The sequence below is a fragment of the Rhinoraja longicauda genome, chromosome 8, assembly GCF_053455715.1.
Source record: "Rhinoraja longicauda isolate Sanriku21f chromosome 8, sRhiLon1.1, whole genome shotgun sequence".
Taxonomy (NCBI): domain Eukaryota; kingdom Metazoa; phylum Chordata; class Chondrichthyes; order Rajiformes; family Arhynchobatidae; genus Rhinoraja; species Rhinoraja longicauda.
Genome location: NC_135960.1, coordinates 12758086 through 12780172, shown reverse-complemented (window position 1 = coordinate 12780172; position 22087 = coordinate 12758086). Strand labels below are relative to the sequence as shown.

The 22087-nt window shown below is 42.4% G+C and overlaps 1 protein-coding gene across 10 annotated transcripts in view; it reads left to right on the top strand.

The window, feature by feature from the left end:
• The first annotated feature begins 1004 nt into the window (after nucleotides 1-1004).
• tfcp2l1 (transcription factor CP2-like 1) overlaps nucleotides 1005-22087 on the top strand; it is a 41906-nt gene continuing 20823 nt past the window's right edge. For 5 of the 10 annotated variants that reach the window (XM_078403338.1, XM_078403340.1, XM_078403332.1 and 2 more), the window contains exons 1-7: nucleotides 1005-1311; nucleotides 7786-7937; nucleotides 16350-16426; nucleotides 18351-18456; nucleotides 18984-19090; nucleotides 19494-19646; nucleotides 20788-20898. In XM_078403338.1, coding sequence (XP_078259464.1) covers nucleotides 1244-1311; nucleotides 7786-7937; nucleotides 16350-16426; nucleotides 18351-18456; nucleotides 18984-19090; nucleotides 19494-19646; nucleotides 20788-20898 — 774 coding nt within the window. In that variant the 5' untranslated portion in view covers nucleotides 1005-1243. Of the gene's footprint in view, nucleotides 1312-7785; nucleotides 7938-8109; nucleotides 8196-8755; nucleotides 9177-15096; nucleotides 16427-18350; nucleotides 18457-18983; nucleotides 19091-19493; nucleotides 19647-20787; nucleotides 20899-22087 lie in introns of those variants that run through there. The other 5 variants (XM_078403339.1, XM_078403335.1, XM_078403337.1 and 2 more) reach the window with 5 other exon arrangements.

The window sequence follows — 22087 nt, the reverse complement described above, 5'->3', positions numbered from 1 at the left end:
CCTTGCTGCTTGCTCCAAGTCAAAGGTCCCTTCACAAGAATGACAATCAGCCAACAGGACACACATGGAGAAGAAAGTGGTTTGCAGTCTGGATCTCTGTCCAGAGAACCTTCCGTTGGGCTTCAATGGACACTGATGTTCATTCATGTAAACCAGAAAAAAATAGCTAATGTTCCTTTATTTAAGAAAGGGAGTGGGGATATTCTAGGTAACTACATAAAGCCAGTTGAGCCTCGTGCCTGTGGTAGGAAAATCATTGGAGAAAATACCATGGGGAAAATCCATGGCAGATGGCAGTGGTGACTCACTGGCTCACCAGTCAGTCAGTGAGTGACTGGTTCTTCACTCATCCTGGGGGCATCTGGATAGCAAGGAAACTTTTGTTTGACTTAATAGACAATAGGTACAGGAGGAGGCCATTCGGCCCTTCGAGCCAGCACCGCCATTCAATGTGATCATGGCTGATCATTCTCAATCAGTACCCCGTTCCTGCCTTCTCCCCATACCCCCTGACTCCGCTATCCTTAAGAGCTCTATCCAGCTCTCTCTCTTGAATGCATTCAGAGAATTGGCCTCCACTGCCTTCTGAGGCAGAGAATTCCACAGATTCACAACTCTCTGACTGAAAAAAGTTTTTCCTCCTTGTTATTGACTATAGTTCTGCCCTCGACACCATAATTACAACTAAACTCGTCTCCCACACCTGGACCTAGGACTCAACATCTCCCTCTGCAACCGGTTTCTTTGACTTCCAGAACCATTGATCACGATCAGGAAGGATAGGCAAGTTGGGGGGGGGGGGGGGGGGGGGGTCGCTTTGAGACGCAGCTGCAATTAAAAAGGATGAAAAGTCCGAAGGGCGGCGTTATTTGAGGTCACAGTTGCGGCATTGGTTGGTTGGTTGGAGCAGCCAAACCCCCTCACCCGTCAGTGATCGGATCGCGACGTCACCTGGATGATATAAGCGGATCCCAGGGGCGTTGGGTCGGCACACGGCTGTCGGCCACTGTGTAGAGTTAGTCGTCCACTGTGTAGAGTTAGTCGTCCACTGTGTAGAGTTAGTCGTCCACTGTGTAGAGTTAGTCGTCCACTGTGTAGAGTTAGTCGTCCACTGTGTAGAGTTAGTTGTCCACTGTATAAGAGTTAGTCGTCCACTGTATAAGAGTTAGTTGTCCACTGTATAAGAGTTAGTTGTCCACTGTGTAGAGTTGTCCACCCGTCTGCGTGGAGGTAACCCGAAACCATGTTATTTTGGCACACGCAACCCGAACATTATCACCACCAACACCACAACAGCAACGGCCACCTCCGGTAAGTGGAACTGACAAAGTGAGTTTTCAAACTGAACAAGTCATGAGGTTTCTTTTTTTTTTTTTTAAAGTAACTCTTGGACGATTAGATTATGAGGGAGGAAAAAAAAAAAGGGGTGAACAATTTCAGGGCCACATGGGTGGGCAGCCAGAGGATGCGGCCAGTTAGTTACATGGTGGACGAATGGGGAGAGTGTTTGTACTTTGGAGGTGAAGGGCATTTGCAACTTTTAACTTTCTCCGGAGCTCATGTAGCACGAACGTTGTCATTCTGCACTCTGGTTATTTTTCCTCTCTTTGCACTACCTGATGCACTTGTGTGTATGGCTTGACTGTACTCGTGCATGGTCTGATTTGACTTTCTCCTTTTAAATGTCGTTTGCATTTCGTGACATATATATAATTTAGTAGATTGGTTGCTAAATTAGTCAGGCGCACTTGGAGTTGTGTCCAGCTGTAAGTTGCAGAGTCAGAGATGTGGAAAGTGCGTTCTTGGAACAGTCATACTTCCGTCCAGTTGGTGAAAATATTAGTTTAAGTTATGTTTAAATTGTTATTTTTTCTCTTAAATTCGGGTTTGAGTAACTAAATTTTCTAAACTATTGAATGTACAATTGATCAGTGCGGGTATCTGGGGTAATGGGGCGAAGGCAGGAGAATGGGGTTTGGAGGGAGAGATAGATCGATCACCCATGATTGAATGGCGGAGTAGACTTGATGGGCCGAATGGTCTGACTGCTCCTATCACTTATGACCTTTTGACACAAGTTCCGTGACCTTGAATGAGCGATTGACCAGAGGAATATTTTGAGGATATTGTATTCATATTATTGCACTTGTTTTACCTGTCTCTGGGCAATGATAATAAAGTTGGTGTTTTTATTGTGAGGACTTGGGGAAAGTGGGTCACATTGAGCAACTGGGTAGTGTGAACACTGGGTTCAGTCTTTCAATTAACACTGTCCTGCTAATTGGATCCAAAAAGGGTGTGGTGCTTTTTGAAGGTATGCCTGATCCCAAGCGCAGTGGGGAGATATAAGTTGCGTTGCCTTTTTTTTCCCATCCACTTCCCAGAGAGGCTTGATGTTGGGTTCAATAGTTTTGAATTTTCATGTTCCTTCATGAATTAATAAAAACATCCAAGGTACAGTGCGTAAACAGTCAGAATCCTTTTCCTCAGAGTGGAAATATCACAGAGACTAGAGGGTGTAAGAAAATAACTGCAGATGCTGGTACAAATCGAAGGTATTTATTTCACAAAATGCTGGAGTAACTCAGCAGGTCAGGCAGCATCCCAGGAGAGAAGGAATGAGTGACATTTCGGGTCGAGACCCTTCTTCAGACTGAGGGGATAGCTTCAACTCGAGAGGGGCAAAGTTTAAAGATGTGCGGGAGTCAATCAGGTCAATCTTGCTTGGATCATGGAGAAATTAGTCATTTCAGACACCATACATCGTGTATGATCTGCCTGTAACCTCGCCTCTACATTCCTGTCTACCTCCAGTAGGTTTTCATCCCCATGCTTATCAGCAATTTGTTTATTGCCATCTTAAAAATATTCAAAGATCCTGCTCCCCCACCCTTTGAGGAAATAATTTCCTGCTGAGAGAGGACAAAAAACATTTGTGTTGATTTTGTCTTAAATGGATGACCTGTATTTCATTTAGGTAACCCCCTGGTTCTAGATTCTCCCACATGATGAAATGTCCTCTTCACATCTAACCCTTTCAAGACCCCTCACAATCTTATAATTATTTCACTCAAGTCTCCTTTTGCTTGCCCTTCCAAACTACAAGCCTCGTCTCTCCAGGTTTTGCTCAGAAGGCAACCGGTCCTTGCGCTGTTATAGACTAGTAAACCTTTTTGAGCTGCTTCTAATGCATTAATATCAGTCCTTAAATAACAAACTGACACTATTACACTATTACAGATGTAGTCTTACCAATGCCCTGTTAAACTTAAGTATGAACTCCTTCCTTGAGTATTCCATGCCACTTTCAATAAACAATCATATTCTGTTTGTTTTCCTAATTATTTGCTTTCTGCACGCAGTAGATTTGTGCAATTCTTGCACTCAGACATACTTATTCTTCTTAAGCCCTTGGCTCCTCTAGGGAGCATAGGCCATTGACAAATGTCCTCCACCTCACTCAGTTGTTGGCGGTTCTTTCGAGATCTCCCCAGTTGAGCCCACTCCCAGACATCTCTGCCTGGACACCTCTTCTCCAGCTGTTCCTGTGGCGACCTCTTTTCCTTTTTCCTTGGGGGTTCCATTTCAGGGCTGGGTGATGTTTGTGGCAGGTTTTCTGAGGGTGTGTCCAATCCATCTCCATTTTCTCTTTCGAATTTGTAAGTCAATGGGATCCTGGCTTGAATTTTGAACAATTTTACATTTTCCCACATTGTACAGCCAATTGCCAGATCTTTACCCTCATTTATTTATTTCCCCTTGTAGCCTCCAGTATCCTCGTAATAACTTGGTTTCCTATCTGTCTTTGTGCTATCAGAAAAGTTAGCAGCCGTACCTTCAACAGTTTCATCTAAGTTGTGCAAAAATTGATATCCCGATGCCGCTCATCGAGTGCAACATCTCAGCAACTAAAGGCATATCTGTACCTCCTCTGTTTTCTTTTAGTCAGCCAATTTTCCATTGACCAAAATGAATACCATGAGCTATTATTTTCTGCACTAAACTATTAAAATAATGGCAATTTGAAATTCAAGTTAACGAAATTCAAGTTAACGAATAGAGGCTCAATCGATCATCAATATGGTCGCTATCTGCACAATTATGGGCAGTGATAATAAGCCTCTGACGTTGACTCTTAGAAATCCCATAGGGGCAAAACTGTCTTGTGTTATGAGAATGAAAAGATATCCATCAGTTGACCTTCGGATGATCATCAGTACAACATAGAACCTATGCCACTATCCTTTCATGGGCACGGTCCAACGAATACCTGGTTGAGTCTGAAGAAGGGTCCCGACCCAGAACATCGTCCATTCATTTCCTTCCACAGATGCTGCCTGACCCTCAAAGTTTCTCCAAAGGTTTGTTTTTTGCTCAAGATTCCGGTGTCTGTTGTCTCTAGTGTCTCCATTATGCCAGGCCTTTGCCAGACTGCACAACAGTGTGTACACCTATTTGCTGCATTTTTGAGGAATAGTGGACCACATGAGCAGGGCAAGGGTATGGCAGAGGTATATGGCATAGTGAGAGAAGACTGTGGAATGAGTCTATCTAGTTGCAGAACACCAACTGTGCACTGAAGCTTGAGTATGATCCTTTAGTCGTGGAGTTGGGACATTGATAAGTCTCAGAATGGACAATGATCTAGAAAGACCTGTCGTCTTTACTTCACGCAACAAAAAACACACAAAGCAAAATAAACTATACAGAGGGAAAGGGAAATATGGGTTATTAAATTTGGAACCACAAAGGCCTTACAGTTTTGTTTTGTAAACCTTTGACATTAAGTTGTGACCTTGGAGATCGGATGCCTTGAGACCTGGGGCTTCAATTGGGGCTTGACAAAATCTCGATTTTTAAAAAAATTCAGCTGTGGTTTTTCACAATGTCTAACCGTTCAGAGTGAGAATAGTTTCATTAAAAAAGGCAGAAAAAATACAAATGATGGAAATCTGATTTTTGTTAAAATTCTGACACGACAAATATTTCTTGATTAGAATTAATGCAGACACTGGCAGAGATACAGTAGAACTGGGCACGATTATGTCCTTTTCTTCTTTATTGTTTTTTAGTATGTGTTAAATGTATGTTTTAGTGTTCTTTAGCTTTGTTTTATGTCAGGGGTGGGTTAGGGAAAACTGTTTTTAATCTCCTACCAGACATGTTGGAGCACATCGTCAGAATTATAATTCCTATCTGAACCAGCCTCAGCATTTTACTGCCGTAATTTTAATTCTGCATTCCCTGTTGAGGGAGGATGAGTGTTTAAAAATTGGAAATAATTCCTGTTTAAATTACATTACTTATTGTATGTTGTACGCTTTCTCTATATATTTTAAAGCAGTTCTCAATTTCAGTTTAAAGTTCTTATCACTTCATGGTGTGGGACTGAAGCAAAGGGCATCCTGTGGCTGGTTTAGAAGCATCATGGATGCTTAGAATGCACACCCATCTCTCAGGATGTTCCTGATTTATTCCTTCAAAACCTTCAGCAATCAAAAGGACCTAAGTTAAATTTAACTCCTGATGTATTCCACGTTCATAGCCGCTATTCTTCATGGCACTTGACTAGCAAAATATTATAATGGCTTGATGAAATCCCAATTTAATCTCAATACTAAAACAAATGTATCATGCTGAGGTCCCTTTACAAATCCAAGATATACACTGGAACTAATGTTTGCATTTCAGATTCTTCTTTGGGATGTATTGCGATGAATTGTAACTGAGAGTCACCAAGAACTGAGAGTGCCTAATCTATAGCTGCAAATGAGTCTGAAGAAGGGTCCCGACCTGAAAAGGCCCCTATCTATTCCCTTCACAGATGCTGCCTGGCCAGCTGAGTTACTCCAACACATTGGACTTTGCTCAAGATTCGAGCATCTACAGTTCCTTGTGCTTCTATATCAGCATCTCTTGAAAGGGCAAAGAAAACATTATCCTTTGATTTCTTCCTTGTCCTCTTTTCTCTCTTTGTTCCTCAGTTCACTCAACTGGTATCTCTGGACTTCCGTTTGAATCACCTCTGCTTTTTTGGGCCAGTAGTCAACGTTTGACATTTTATTTTGTGTATTGCATGCATTGAATGAAAGCTTTAAAAATTAAATTGGAGGTTCATCAAGCCATTATAATTCTCTATTGGAAAAATAAGTAGCTCCACTGTACTGCAAATAAAATTATTGGAGTGGAATGGGGTCATCATGTTGCAGCTTACAGCCGAAATCAGGAAATGTTGTCTTAAGCGCTAAATGGTGTCAGGAGGTCGGTGATGCATTGTCAATTACAAATTTCACATTGATTCATTCAATAATCCAAGAAAAGTAGTTCAATCATTAATACCTGGTGCAAATCTCAAAATATTAATGCCTAGAAGTGTGTCGGAAGGAACTGCCGATGCTGGTTTAAACCGAAGATAGACACAAAAAGCTGGAGTAACTCAGCGGGTCTGAAGAAGGGTCTCGATCTGAAACGACACCTATTCCTATTCTCCAGAGTTGTTGTCTGACCCGTAGAGTTAGCCTAGCTTTTTGTGTCTACATGTTAATGCAATGCAATTGTACTGGGTTTGAGAGCTGAAGATTATCTCAACTAACACCAGCACAAAACAAAATAAGAAGGTCAATTTCTTAACACCCAGTTTCAAAATATAACGCAGGGGCCAGCTGATTGGCAATAGTGAGACATTGGCTCGTTGGTCTGTTGTTCTACTGTCTTGTTTTTGTTTTTTGATAATCTATGAAGCCTTTGCTTCTGTGCATCAAATCTACTTTGGACTTTGACTTGTTTATCATGTTGTATTTTAAATGCGTTGCTGCTCTTTGTTGGAAAAAAAAGCAGCATGTATTAGAAGAGACCAATGGACGGAATCCGTGTGTCTGAACTATGAGTCACATAATGCATAGAATTGCATTTTAGTGTTGCTCAGAACTTGGTGAATCCGATAGGTTTACACCAGTCTTTAGAGCCCACATAGGTCTTTGTTCATTCAACTTAATTTCCATTGCAAGCATATTGGGATTGTGACAAGCCTCTAAGAGTATGATTTCTGTTTCCAGTATTTTTTAGTTCTTATTTTATACATGTCAAGAATAGCTGAGTTATTGCTATGAGTGACCCTGGAAAATGTTCCCTGAGAGACAACATCACAACAGTGATAGTAAAATGCAATTGGTTTTGTTTCCAATAATTTAACATCATCTCTATCCCAAGTAAAGGAAGGTCTCAAACTTGGGTATCATTACCTCGAGGTGTATACGGCTCATGCCAAAACCTTGCTGATTATGGGAGCTAGTTATGTGCATATTGACTACCTCTTTTACCATATTGCAGAAGGTTTTTGCACACAGTGGGTGGTACACATATGGAATGAGCTGCCAGAAGAAGTGGTTGAGGCAAATACATTAACAACATTTGAGGGAAATTTGAACAGGTGCAAGAATAGACGATGTTGAGGATTTTATGGATCAAACATGGGTAGATGGGACTAGCTTGGATGGGCCTAAGGGCCTGTTTTCACGCTGTATGACTTTGAGCATTTAAAAGTAAGTTGTTGGCTATGAAGTGATTTTGGGACATCCTAAAATTGTGAGCATTTCTATATAAATGCAAGTTATTATTGCCCTTCCTTTTGCAGCAGGCTTTAGTAACGGAAGTCAGTGGTGATAGACAAAAGTACGAAATAACCTTTTTTTTCCAACCAGTCTGTTTTTCCTGTACGTTGACCACTATGTAGAAAAATCAGATAAGTGGCTTTGAGTAGTTAATTAATGTTTTGTTCCGTTTCAGTGATGTCCTTGCACTGCCTGTTTTTAAAGAAGGAGAGTCAAATCCCTCACCAGGAACGGATGCCAAGATACTCCCATTCCAGTACAGTCTTTGTGCATCCACCTCTCCTGCTGTCAAACTCCATGAAGAAACTCTGACCTATCTCAACCAAGGTACCTAAAACTGAGCATTTACTTTTGATTTTTATCCCCCCCCCCCCCCCCCCCTTCCCTCATCTCTCTTTTCATGTTGGCTCTCTATAGCTTTGTTGTTTCCCTGCAGTGGACAGGAATGCTTAGCTTGCAGATACCTTTCCTGATGGTGTTCCTTCCTTCTACCCCTAAGCTCTGGGTGTGATCTGTTTTCCCAAAGTCTTCAGTCTGTTCCTATGCAGACACATCCATTTTGTTGGAGCATGTTGGAACGAGAGGGTAATGTATGAAGTGTATTTTGATCATTAAGTCTTGTGTTCCGAAAAAGATGAGCCATCTGTTATTTTTAGGTCTCTCCACTGGGAACATGTGATTTGGTTTGGCAGCGAAATGTTTGGAGGGAGAGGAGTTTGGGGTGGGATTGGAAGGGTTTGTCCTGGGGAATAGTATCTGGGTTGTGGTCTCGAATTTTGAAGGGGGTGATTTATAGGTATTAGGTGCAGTCTTTCAAATTCCTCGATTGCTTAGCAGCCTAAACCAATTGAAGTATAAAATCCAGGAAGGGTATCTTTCCTGAATTATGAACTGTGAGCCAATTTGCAAAGTGAGTGTACATGGAATTTGGCTTAGGTTGTCAGCAGTCACCAGACACAGGGCTGTCCGTAGTCAAAGAGTTTGCCAAGGAACAGCATCTATAATTGCACCCAAAAAATTGCCAGGATAGCAATAAGACTTTTGATGTTTGGAAATTCAGTTCCAGCACCAATCAGGAAGAGAAGTGCGAATAAAAGTAAATTGTGAGCGGGTTATACTGAGGTATATATGTTGTCTTTCTGCAGCCGCCTCCATGTCATTCTGTGACCTAAAATGTATCTGAAACTAGAGGTAAAACGCTTTGCTTTGGACAATCCTTTGAGGTGTAACCCCAATGAACTTTGAACTGAGTGCACCAATATCATTCCTCTGCATTGAGCAATGGTACCCTGAAGATTGAAGCGAATATTACCTTTGGACTTCTCTGCATTTGAACCCACTTGTAACTTGCGCAGATTTGCATTGCCCCTACGCCACCCTTGATGCAAATGGCAACAGCTGAGATTACCTCGGAGGGTAACCTCAGTGAAATTCTTAGACAAGGAGGAGCTGAAACTCTAAGGCACAACCTTAAAAAAAAATGTTGCGTGAAACTCGGGCTGATTTAACGAGGTAGAGAGCTTCAGGCCCCGTAGATCCAACAAATGAAGACTGCAGAGGTTCCAGGTGAGGTTACATATGAAATTTAACCTTAAGCTATAGGGCTATTAATTCATCCACTATTTTACATGCTAAACATGTAGTGCAGTTACCTCTGCACATTGAACTCTGCCTCTGAAGTTCATTTTTCACTGACTTCAGTGGAGTGTAGCAGACCTACTGTTTAGCACATCTAATAGAGGCTGAATTTCTGCCCTGATTGTTCTGTTTGCACTTCCTCCTGATATTGCATCATTTGTGAGATCTTGCATTATCCTCTTCAAAAATGTTATAAGTGACCCTTCTCTTCATAGAAACATAGAAAATAGGTGCAGGAGAAGGCCATTCGGCTCTTCAGGCCATTCAATATGATCATGGCTGATCATCCAAAATCAGAACCCTGTCCCTGCTTTTTCCCCTTGATTCCGTTAGCCCGAAGGGCTATATCTAACTCTCTCTTGAAAACATCCAGTGAATTGGCCTCCATTGCCTTCTGCGGCAGTGAATTCCACAGATTCACAACTCTGTGTGTAAAAGTTTTTCCTCGTCTCAGTCCTAAATAGACAATAGACAATAGGTGCAGGAGTAGGCCATTCAGCCCTTCGAGCCAGCACCTCCATTCAATGCGATCATGGCTGATCATTCTCAATCAGTACCCCATTCCTGCCTTCTCCCCATACCCCCTCACTCCGCTATCGTTAAGAGCTCTATCCAGCTCTCTCTTGAAAGCATCCAACGAACTGGCCTCCACTGCCTTCTGAGGCAGAGAATTCCACACCTTCACCACTCTCTGACTGAAAAAGTTCTTCCTCATTTCCGTTCTAAATGGCCTACCCCTTATTCTTAAACTGTGGCCCCTTGTTCTGGACTCCCCCAACATTGGGAACATGTTTCCTGCCTCTAATGTGTCCAATCCCCTAATTATCTTATATGTTTCAATGATCCCCCCTCATCCTTCTAAATTCCAGTGTATACAAGCCTAATTGCTCCAGCCTTTCAACATACGACAGTCCCGCCATTCCGGGAATTAACCTAGTGAACCTATGCTGCACGCCCTCAATAGCAAGAATATCCTTCCTCAAATTTGGAGACCAAAACTGCACACAGTACTCCAGGTGCGGTCTCACCAGGGCCCGGTACAACTGTAGAAGGACCTCTTTGCCTACCCCTTATTCTTAAACGGGGATCCCTGGTTTTTGACTCTCCCAACATCGGGAACATTTTTCCTGCATCTATCCTGTCCAATCCCTTAAGAGTTTTATCTGTTTCTAAGATCCCCTCTCATTCTTCTAAATTCCAGAAAGTACAAGCCCAGTCAATCCATTCTTTCATCATATGTCAGTCCCGCCATTCTAGGAATTAACCTGGTGAACCTACACTGCACTCCCTCAATAGCAAGAATGTCCTTCCTCAAATATAAGACTAAAACTTCAGATGTGGTCTCACCGGCGCCCTGTACAACTGCAGTAAGATCTCCTTTCTCCGATACTCTCGCTATGAAGGCCAACATGCCATTTGTTTTCTTCACTGCCTGCTGTACCTGCATGCTTACTTTCAGTCACTGATGTACAAGGACCCCCAGGTCTCGTTGCACCTCCCCTTTTCCTAATCTGACACCATTCAGATAATAATCTGTCTTCCCGTTCTTGCCACCAAAGTGGTAACCTCACATTTATCCACATTATTATACTGCATCTGCCAAGATGCTCCCTATTTTGTGTGCTTTCTGCCCCTTTTACCTGAGCCAGGGAAATGTGCATGTGACTAAGAGCTGCAATATTGGTAGAAAGTGCTGTATGTGTTGTGATTCTGAGAATACATAGAAACATAGGCGTTAATAGCGCAGGAGGAGACCAGCTTCTCCATCCTGTCTGAGGGTATCCACCAAAGCTTATCGCACTTTCCAGCTGTGGATCGGCAACCTTGAAGACTGCTGTTGTTTAATGTGTGTCTTGCTAAATGATGTCCTCCTCAAAAAATATTTCCAGTAGCTTTTGTATCACTGAGTTCCGGCTGAGTGACCTGTGGTCATTCAGTCTTTTCATAACATCATAATGCCTCATCACATAATCTCTCGTCGCTATTGTACTTGTATTCGCCCAACCCGGCCACCTGTTCCCCTTACTGCCTTCCCTCTTCCTTTTTACTTATTCTTCCTCCCTGAAAACCAAGGAATGAATAATATTGGGCTGCCATTCCTTCCCATCTTCTACTTCTTTTGCCCCCAACCCTCTTCAGCCCAAGCTTTCCAAGCCTGTATACTAATTCCCTGCTTTGGCCCACTTCCTTCACAATCTCTGCACTGGTCCCTATTATTCCATGTCTACGTATAGTCTACAGCGTGGAAACAAGCCTTTCGGCCCAATGTGCCCACACCATCCGAAAATGCCCCATCTACAATCATCCCACCTCCCTGCATTTGGCACATATCCCTCTATACCTTTCATATCCATGTACCTGCCAAATGTATTTTTAATGTTGTTATAGTACCTGCCTTAACCCTTAACTACTACCTCTGGCAATTCATATACCCATCACCTCCTGGGTGATAAAATTGCCCCTCGAGTCCTATTAAATCTTCCTTCTCTCACCTTAAACTTATGTGCTCTGGTTCTTGATTCCCCTACTCTGGGTAAAGTACTCTGTGCATCTACCCTATCTATTGCCCTCAGGATCTTGTATACCCCTGTAAGAGCACCCCTCATCCTCCTACTCTCCAGGGAATAAAATCCTATCTGCCCAACATCTCCCGAAAGCCCAGGCCCTCGAGTCCTGGCAACATCCTCGTAAATATTCTCTGCTTTCTTTCCAGCTTAACAACATATTTCCTGTAGTTGAGTGAGCAAAGCTGATCATATTACTCCAAATGTGGCCTCACCAATGTCTTGTAACATAACATCCCAACTTCTATACTCAATACCCTGAATGATGAAGGCCAATGTGCTGAAAGCCTTCCTCACCACCCTATTTACCTGTGACACCATTAGAGGAGTTGTGTACCTGCACTCTTAGACCCCTCTGCTCTATAATACTCCCCAGAGCTTTGCCATTCACTGTAAAGGTCCTGCTCTGGTTAGACTTCTCAAAATGCACAACCTCGCACTTATCTGCAGTCTAAATCTTCCTTGAAGGTAGCTGAAAATCTGTCCACAGCAATACATCAGTCCCAACCTCATTGGGGTGCTAATCCTCTCATCTGCTAGTGATGAATTCCTGATCTTCCAATCCACCTTGCACTTTTTAAATCTGCATTTTCCCTGTAGCTATGACACTGTATTTTGCATTCTGTTCATTTTTGTCTTTTGTATTGCTTGATATTTGTATTTTGGCATTACTTGGTGTACTTGTGTGGTATGATCTGCTTGGACAGCATGTAAAACAAAGTTTATCACTGTATCTCAGTACACATTGACAAAAAAACAGTATCAAGACCAGAATGATGTCTAATCAGGTTGGTCTGAATAGGGCCATACCTAGTCACGTGTGTGACCAAAAAAGTGAAAAATTGTGGAATACATCTCTTCTAATTCTGAAAGCATTACAGGTATATTGTTTTGAACTGTATATATGACTTGTATATGTCAAAGTTTATCAAGTCAAATTTTTATGTTATACTGACAATGTTTGTTTAAGGTCAGAGGTCAAATATGATGTGACCACACATGGACACATAAAAATTTCACTTGATAAACTTTGACATATATAAGTCGTATATTCAGTACAAAACAATATACCTGTAATGCTTTCAGAATTAGAAGAGATGTATTCCACAATTTTTCACTTTTTTGGTCACACACGTGACTAAGAATGGCCCATAACAGAATTCCTTCCTCATGGACATTAACGAACCAGGTGAATTTTTTTGTGACAGTCCAGACACTTTGTGGTCATTATTACTGATATGAGTTGTTTTTTTTCAATTGCAGATTTATTTATTTAATTAACTGAATTTAAATTCCCTCACTGCTGTGTTGGGATTTGAACTTGGGTCACCGGATCATTACCCGACAGGACCTCATTCCTCTTTCTACCCATATCATTGGTATTGATATGGACCACGACCTCTGGCTGTTTGCCCTCCTTCCCCTTCTCCCATCCTAGGACGAGTTTACATCAAAGGGGTCATTGCTTGTTAGGTCATTAGAGAGTTTAAATGAAGTTAATAAATTACCTCGAGTCTAACCTGCATTTAGTTTATAATACCAATGAAAAATGTTGAGACATTGCAGCTAAGTAAATGAAAATCTCTCACTGCTGCCCAGTGTTATGTACCTTCCTGTTTAGCTTTAAACAATTAAATCATTTGCTTTTAATAAACATAGCACATTTGTGTTTGGTAGATTATTTCTTTGTTGTAACAATGCTTCTTGGCAATAAATCTTATACCGTTGGAAAGCCTGTTTATTTCCCTTTTAAATGGTGCCACATTTGTAAGGAACATGCATTTGTGGGATGAGCAGCAGAGCTGAGTATGTGGGTTGCGCCCATGAAAAATCTGCCAAATCTTCTCTGCCAATGCCAAACAGCTTATTCTGCCATTGACTCTTGTTCGGTGTTGTTTGGTGGATTGGATGATTGAAGTCTGAAGAAACAAGACATATTGGCAATTTAACAATTTATTCATTTAATAAACAGGAGCCTCAGTAGCGTGTGGAAGAACCATACACAGCCACAACAGCCTGGCACCTCCTCCTCATGCTGGTCACCAGCCTGGTCACACACTGTTGTGGGATGGCATCCCATTCTTCAACCAGCATTTGTCGCAAGTCAGCCAACGTGGTTGTGTTGGTCACTCTGGCACGAACAGCACGCCCAAGCTGATCCCACAAGTGTTCAATGGGGTTGAGGTCAGGACTGCTGGCAGGCCATTCCATCCTCTCCACTCCCAAATTCTGGAGGTAGTCTCTGAGAAACCCTGCTCTGTGGGGGCGAGCATTGTCATCTTGGAGGATAGAGTTCGGTCCCAGACTGTGGAGATATGGGATTGCCACTGGTTGCAGAATCTCATCTCGATATCTCTCTGCATTGAGATTGCCTCCAATGATGACAAGCCTCGTTTTTCCACACCATCACACTGCCTCCACCAAAAGATGTTACTCTATCGGTGCAGCAATCAGCATAGCGTTCTCCGCGTCTTCTCCACACTTTGACCCTATGATCCAACTGCCGTAGGCAGAATCTGGACTCATCGCTGAACATAACGTTCCTCCACATGTTCAGGTTCCAGTGCACGTGTTGCTGACACCAGCGCAAACGGGCCTGATGGTGAAAGGCAGTCATGGCAGGCCTCCTGGCAGCCCTATGAAACCGGAGATCGGCTGCGTGCAGTCTGTTCCGAATTGTCTGGGCAGAGAGCCGTCGGCCATATCGTCCTGCAAACCTTGACTGCAAATCTGTAGAAGACAGCCTACGGTTCCTAAGTGCTGACAGGGTGAGGAAACGGTCTTCTTCGGGTGTCGCCTTCTTGGGACGCCCACTTTGCGGCCTGTCTCTGACATTCCCCGTTATATGGAACTTGGCCTTCACTTTGGAGATGGTACTAGGGCTCACTCCAAATAATGCCGCAACTTGGTTTTGCGGAACACCAGCTTGAAGTTGCCCTATCGCACGGGCCCTATCCAGATCAGTCAAACGTGGCATGCCGATTCTTGGAGCAGACAACTACTGACCACTGTAGCAGGGCCCATGCTCACAGATGCTGCCAATCAGGTGCCAATCAGGCACCTGATTGTCAGCACCTGGGGGTACCAGAAGCTCAAAACAAGAGTCAATAGCAATAGCAGAATAAGCTGTTTGGCATTGGCAGAGAAGATTTGGCAAATTTATCATGGGCGCAACCCATATACTCAACTCTGCTGCTCATCCCACAAATGCATGTTCCTTACAAATGTGGCACCATTTAAAAGGGAAATAAACAGGCTTTCCAACGGTATAAGATTTATTGCCAAGAAGCATTGTTACAACAAAGAAATAATCTACCAAACACAAATTTCCTTACTTTTTGTGCTATGTTTATATTGGGTAATCTGGTTACAGCAAAGTGTAAAGTTTGCATTGAATGGTAATCAGGAATGTCTTTGAATTAATTAGCTGGTTATTTTTTTTCACTTAATTAGCAGCATTACTCTTTTAATTGAAGATAAACTGATCTGTTTGATTATTTTTTAAACGGTACTGTTTCAAACGGACATGCCAAATGTTTCTGTTGTCTGCGTGTTTCCCAATCTGTGACACCCATTTTCTGTTGACAATTGGATATAAACACATTGAAGCACTATTGGGTTTGTCTGGGAACCCCTTCTCCCAGAACATACAGTTAACAGAAATGTTGAAATGTTGATAGCTTCTGGGTTAATGTCAGGAGGGATGAAACAACATTGAGGATTTTCGAAAAGTGTTTTGTTTTTTAAAATCAAACAAGAACTCTGGGAGCAGCCAACCCTTCCTGAAGTGAATAAAGAATTATGCAGGAGAGGATGAAAAGAAGCTGCATTTGTCGGGCAGCTGTAAGAACTCTTGGTTCCAAGACCCTCTCAGTTCGAACAACTATCAAAAGACGTTCTTGTAAAGGGTAATTGACGAATTATGGACTTTCTTGAATTTTGAGGGTGAGTGTGCGTAAAATGCATAAAGTATATGTAACGTTAACTTGTCTTGAAAATAAAGTTAAAAGTGTTGTCTTGTCATGTAGCAATCTAGACTGTAAGGAAATATTGTAAAGAGTTGGCTAGTATATATGAAACTAAGTTGAATCCAGCAAGCAGGTTACTGCAGAAAAGGTTCGTAAGAACCTTCAGATGAGTTACAGATATTGGATAATATATATTTATGGGAATGTTTTGAGAGGGGAAAAATGGTTATGATCAACCCCAATCCCCCAAAAGGTAAATTACCGAACTTGAATGTGGAGTCTATTCCAGGTGTGAGTGAGACCCATGCTGCCACATTCAGTCTAAATTGGTTCGGGGATTATCTGGAATGTGCGAGATACATTAAAGATCTCTACAATGAAAATAAGTGTTTGCTGCTGATAACACAACGTTGTCTGTGCACTCAATAAAGTTGAATTTAATTTGAATTGATTAATTTACGAAAATAGTAGATATAATGTTTAACTAAGTTGAATTGTTGGACATTGAATGAATTCATTTCTATTTAAAGGGGTAGGGTGTACCAACATTTTGCTTTCTTATCAACCAGGCCAATCCTATGAAATCAGCATGGTTGGCAACAAAAAACTGGAAGACTGTCAAGCAATAATTGGGAAATATGTAAAGGTAAGACATTTCCCCATGTCTGGAAAATTGGATTGCTTTCTCTGGACTGTCTGAGGCAGAGGGGAGACTTGATAGATGTATAAAATTGAGGGTGTACAGAGTGTAGAAGGCCAATCCTTTTTCCCCCAGGATGAATAGTGGGCATTGCTTCCAGATGAGAGGGGCAAAATTAATAGGAGCTGTGCAGGGCAAGTTTTTTTTTAAACAGAGTCATGGGTGTAGCACTACCAGGGGTGGTGAAGGCAAATATGATTGTGGCATGTAGGTGGCTTTTAGATGGGCTCATGGATATGCAGGCAAATAGAGGTATATGGATCACATGCAGGCAGAAGAGATTAGTTTAACCTGATATCCTATCAGGCACTTGGGTCAAAGGGCCTGCTCCTGTGATGTACTGTTCTATGTGGAAAGTGTGGGTCATCAACCAGTGTAGCATATGCCATTTGTGTAATCCTGAGACTGGGTTGTGTGGCATTACATTTAACATTCACCACAGGTCTGTTTTTGTATTTTGCCTTTGAATGGCAATTCAACTGTTAAATTGTTGAGATGTTGTGCCACACCTTTATCCTCTTCCACTTGCCCCAGAAGTATTAACCTAGGAGTCAAAGGCCCTTGTATTATGCCCATGTATATCATATGTACTTCATTACTGAGCTCACCAGAGATTCATTATTGAATATTAATAAACAATACATCGTTCTGTTGCCTCCTTATCTGTGTGATCTTGCATCCTCACTTGTTCTGAGATAGTTGGATCATCAAACCAGGAGACATTAGGTAGGCATGGCCTCCAGTATTTTAAACAATGAGAGGGGAAATTGAAATGTAAGCAATTCTTTAAAGCTTAAGAGGAGATATGGGGAATGTTTCCACCATCTGAGGTTTCCACCAGATTTAAGGATTCCAGTAGGACAGTAATTTTTTCACTCCAAGGCTGGGGAATCCTTCAAAATCTCAATGACCGAGAGTTGCAGAAGGTCATCCGGTTCAATCAATAGATTTTTGAATATTGGAGGAATTGAGGGTTTGTGGGGATCGGGCAGGAAAATAGGGTTGTGGTGGAAGGTCAGCCATGATCTTGTCGAATGGTAGAGCAGGCTGATGTTTGACTGTTGAATGGCTGACTGACTGTTGGTCCGACTTCCTATATTTTCTGCTGTGAAGTGCTCCAATTCTTGTCATTTTCCATGCATTTTTCCTGTTAATAGACTTTTGTAATAGCCTCCTTGGCTCGACCCATTCCCGTGCCGAGGGGTCGTGAGTGGTATGGCCCGACCCTCGGGAGCCGCCACACTTTGATTATTTGTATCGTTTGTTCGCTGTTTTGGATGTCTGGGTAAAAGACTCTGTGCACTCAACCCGAGTCGGGTAAAACCTGTGTGCATGAGCTTAAGGTGAGGGGGAAAGATTTAACAGGAACCTGATGGGTCAACTTTTCAGCGGGTGGTAGGTATATGGAATGAGCTGCCAGAGGAGGTATTTGAGGCAGGTAGGATAATGGCATGTAAAAGACATTTGGACTGATACATGAATAGGAAAGGTTTAGAGGGATATGGGCCAAACATGGGCAAGGTCGGATATGTATAGATGGGCACCTTGGATGGTTGGGTCGAAAGGCTTGTTTCCCTGCTCTATGACTGTTAAATATAAAGGAGGGACATTTGCTTATGGTTCATTCCTAAATACTTATGTAGATAATTCCAGTTGCTTGGCCTTGCTTCTAAAACAGTTCAATTGAAGTAAATTTATTCAAATAGACCGAGCAAGCTCACCACCATCTCCCTCTTCACCCAGCACAGAGCAATGTGAAGTATCAGGCCAGATTAACCTGTCCTTTCTATGTTAACGCCCGGGCATTCTGTCCTGTATCCAATCCCGGTTCTACCTTATAATTTCTAGTTAATCAACTGTTGTCTTCCAGAGCATTATCCGTGTGGTTTTCCATGACCGGCGCCTGCAATATACAGAGCACCAGCAGCTGGAAAATTGGCGTTGGAATCGACCCGGAGATCGCATTCTGGGCCTGGGTGAGCAACACTACCTGTCGCATTGCTTCATGAGTAGCCTATGGGCTGAGTGTGAGCTTCCCACTGTTGTAGGGAGTTGATGGCAGGTCACATCTAATTGTTTGTCCTCCATCACTAGAATCAACCTTACCACGACAGTTTGGTAATACAACACCCACACCACATTCAGACATTTTAAGCTCTGGATTTTGCCAGATAAAGATATGGACTAAAACCCTGGGGAAATTGTTCTGCAACCTTGCTGCCTGATGGGTACATGGATAGGAAAGGTTTAGAAGGATATGGACCACAAGTGGGAAAATGGGATAAACTTAGTTGGGGCATTTTGGTTGGCATGGACCTGTTTGCAAGCTGTATGACTCGTAGTTTGGCATCTTAAATTCCTTCTGGTTCCACTCTTCTGTAGGTCTTTTGTTTTGCATGAGTTGGTCTTAATTTGGCATGACTAAAGAAGTCGAGTCATACATGAAGTTAAATAATGCTGCAAAAGAAATCTTGAATCTATTGTAAAAGAGAACTTTTCACAGACTTGCCTCTGTCGGTTGGCATCCTCGAGCCTCGAACAAATCCATTGCAGCTGAATTGTGTTGAGTTTCTCTGGGATCCCACCAAAAGGACTTCTGTCTTTGTTCAGGTAAAGTGACTGTCTCATTGCCGTCATGCATGGTGGCTTCTAATGCTATGCAAAGTGCTGGTGCCGATGGTTTGCTGGGGGTGGACAGGAAGAACTATCACGTTGTTTGAAATTTAATTATGAAGTTTTCGCCCTCCGGTTCCAAACTCGTAGTACTGCTAATTTGCCTGTCCTCACATTTGACCTCTGATCCTTTCATTATTTGTTCTGTCTGCCGTCCATTATCTTACTTTCTTTTCAAACGAGATCATCTCTGCGTTTAAGCTGCAGGTTAATTGTTCTCACTTTTGACCGGTGTATCTGAAAGCAGGTGCAGAGAAGAATACAGTTTATGATTTGTGGGCACGCCAACGCACTGCAAGATTCGTGGACGTTTTGCAAGTGTTTTAACTATTTATTTTAGGTCCATTGCATCAGTACTGAGTTCACCCCCAGGAAGCATGGTGGGGAGAAAGGAGTTCCATTCATAATTCAGATTGACACCTTCAGACAAAATGAGAATGGTGAATATGCAGAGCACCTCCACTCTGCCAGCTGCCAGATCAAAGTATTCAAGGTATGGGACTGCCGAGACAGCGAATTGTGAATGTGGCAAAGTAGTATCAGAACAAGCTGATGACCACCAAACAGTTTTTTTAATGAAAGGGTAAACATGTTCCTCTTTTTCATTCTGTAAATTACTCTTGCTACAGTATGCTGTCACAATTCCCCACTGCTGCTGTATCTGCTAGAACTATTGTAGATGGGACATGTTGGCCGGCATGGGCAAGTTGGGCTGAAGGGCCTGTTTCCACTCTATAAGATTCTATAACTAAGGTACAGCTCCCTCTGCCTGCCCCCAAAATACATTTCAAAACTTTCCACAGCGGGTTCAAGGGCAGCTGCACTTCTATTGTTGGGACAATTATCTATTCTGGTAAACATCACTTCTTTGTAAAGCCAAAGTATATCTGTTGTTTAAGTCGTAAGGAGGAAAAAAAAGTTACTTCAGCTGTAAAATTGTTAGAGTATTGACCGTTGGCTATTTCTACACCTGATATTCTGGAACTTTAGTGGAACAGAATGCATGGGGAAGGGGGAGGGTGGATTCTGGGGATGAGTGTGGGTTGGCTTTAGAGGCCATTTAGCAATTAAAATGAAACTTCTTCTGGACCTGTGTATAAGAAACATCTGCTCAACTCATTGGGTCACCCTTTTGATAAATTTACCATATCTCATTTTTTTTATTACTGAGTATGATATTCCATACTGTGTTCTTTCAATCCATTTTAAAACAAAACTCCTAAAAGTATGTGCATTATTTATATTTTAGTGCGAAGCGGGTGTAGGATTCAATGTTTGCTCCGTGTGTAGAAATGATTTGAGTTTGACCATTTTCTTTTTCAAAACCTGAATTGGTTCTAATGGTCAAAAGGGCACAAAGTGTCAGAGTAACTCAGTTGGTCAGGCAGCATCTCTGGAGAACATGAATAGGTGACATTTCGGGTCGAGACTCTTCTTAACACTGATTGTCCCCCCACCGCCCCACAATCAGTCTGAAGAAGGGATTCAACCCAAAACATCACCTGCCCATGTTCTCCAGAGATGCTGCCTGACCTGCTGAGTTACTCCAGCACTTTGTCTCCTTCTGTCTATTAACTAGCATCTGCAGTTCTTTGCTTTTAAATTGGTTGTAATGGTCATGTATGTTTTTAAAGCCTAAGGGAGCTGATCGAAAACAGAAAACCGATCGGGAAAAGATGGAAAAACGCACAATCCAAGAGAGAGAAAAGTATCAAAAGTCATTCGAAACAACGGTCCTTGCAGAGGTCAGATCTTTCTTGTCAATGTCTTTAAATGATTTGTAATTATGTCTGCTTATGCCAACTGCTCTGACAGCTCATTCCAGATAATTACTGTCCCTTGTGTGGAAACATTTACTGTTTGGTTCTCCTTTAAATTTCGCCCCTCTCATCTTAAGCAAGAATGATTCCAGGAATGAGTGGGTTAGCATATGATGAGCATATGATGAGCGTTTGACAACACTGGGCCTCTACTCGCTGGAGTTTTGAAGGTTGAAGGGGGACCTCATTGAAACTTATAGAATAATGAAAAGCATAGATAGAGTGGGGGATGTGGAAAGCATGTTTCCACTGGTGGGAGAGTCTAGGACCAGAGGTCATAGCCTAAGAATCAAAGGGTGCTCTTTTAGGAAGGTGATGAGGAGGAACTACTTTAGCCAGAGGGTGGTTAATCTGTTGAACTCATTGCCACAGAGGGCTGTGGAGGCCGTCAGTGGATAGTTTTAAGGCAGAGATAGACAAATTATTGATTGGAACGGGTGTCAAGGGTTAGGGGAGAAGGCAGGAAAATGGGATTAGGAGGCAGAGATCAGCCATGATTGAATGACAGAGTAGGCTCGATAGGCCAAATGGCCTAATTCTACTCCTATAACGTGAACTTAAACCTGGGCAGTCTAGTTCTAGACACCCCTTCCCTCGGATAAAAACTCTGTCTATTTATTTACCTGTCATAATTTTATGAGTATCTGTCAGGTTTCCCCTGAGCCTTCTGTGTTCCAGTGAAAGTAAAACTAGCTTATTCAATCTCTTCTTATAACTGTAACCCTCCATTCCAGGCAACATCCTGGTGAATCTCTTCTGCACTATCTTTATTGCTACCACTTCCTTCCAATATTATGTCAACCAGAACTGTATGCAATAGTCCAATTGTAGTCTAATTACCATTTTAGTCTTCAGCGATACAGGGCAGCAACATGCCATTAAACCCACGGAGTCCATATTGACCACAATTACCTGTACACTAGTTCTGTCATTCCACATTCGCAGAAAGTGAAACCCATAAGGCCATGGGGAGAACATACAAACTCCACAAAGACAGCACCCGAGGTCAGGAGCAAACTAGGGTCTCTGGTGCTAAGAGCCAGCAGTTCCACCACTGTGCCCTCTGAAATTAGTTTTGATGAAAATCAGCACATTGGAAAGTAGTTGCGCTTGC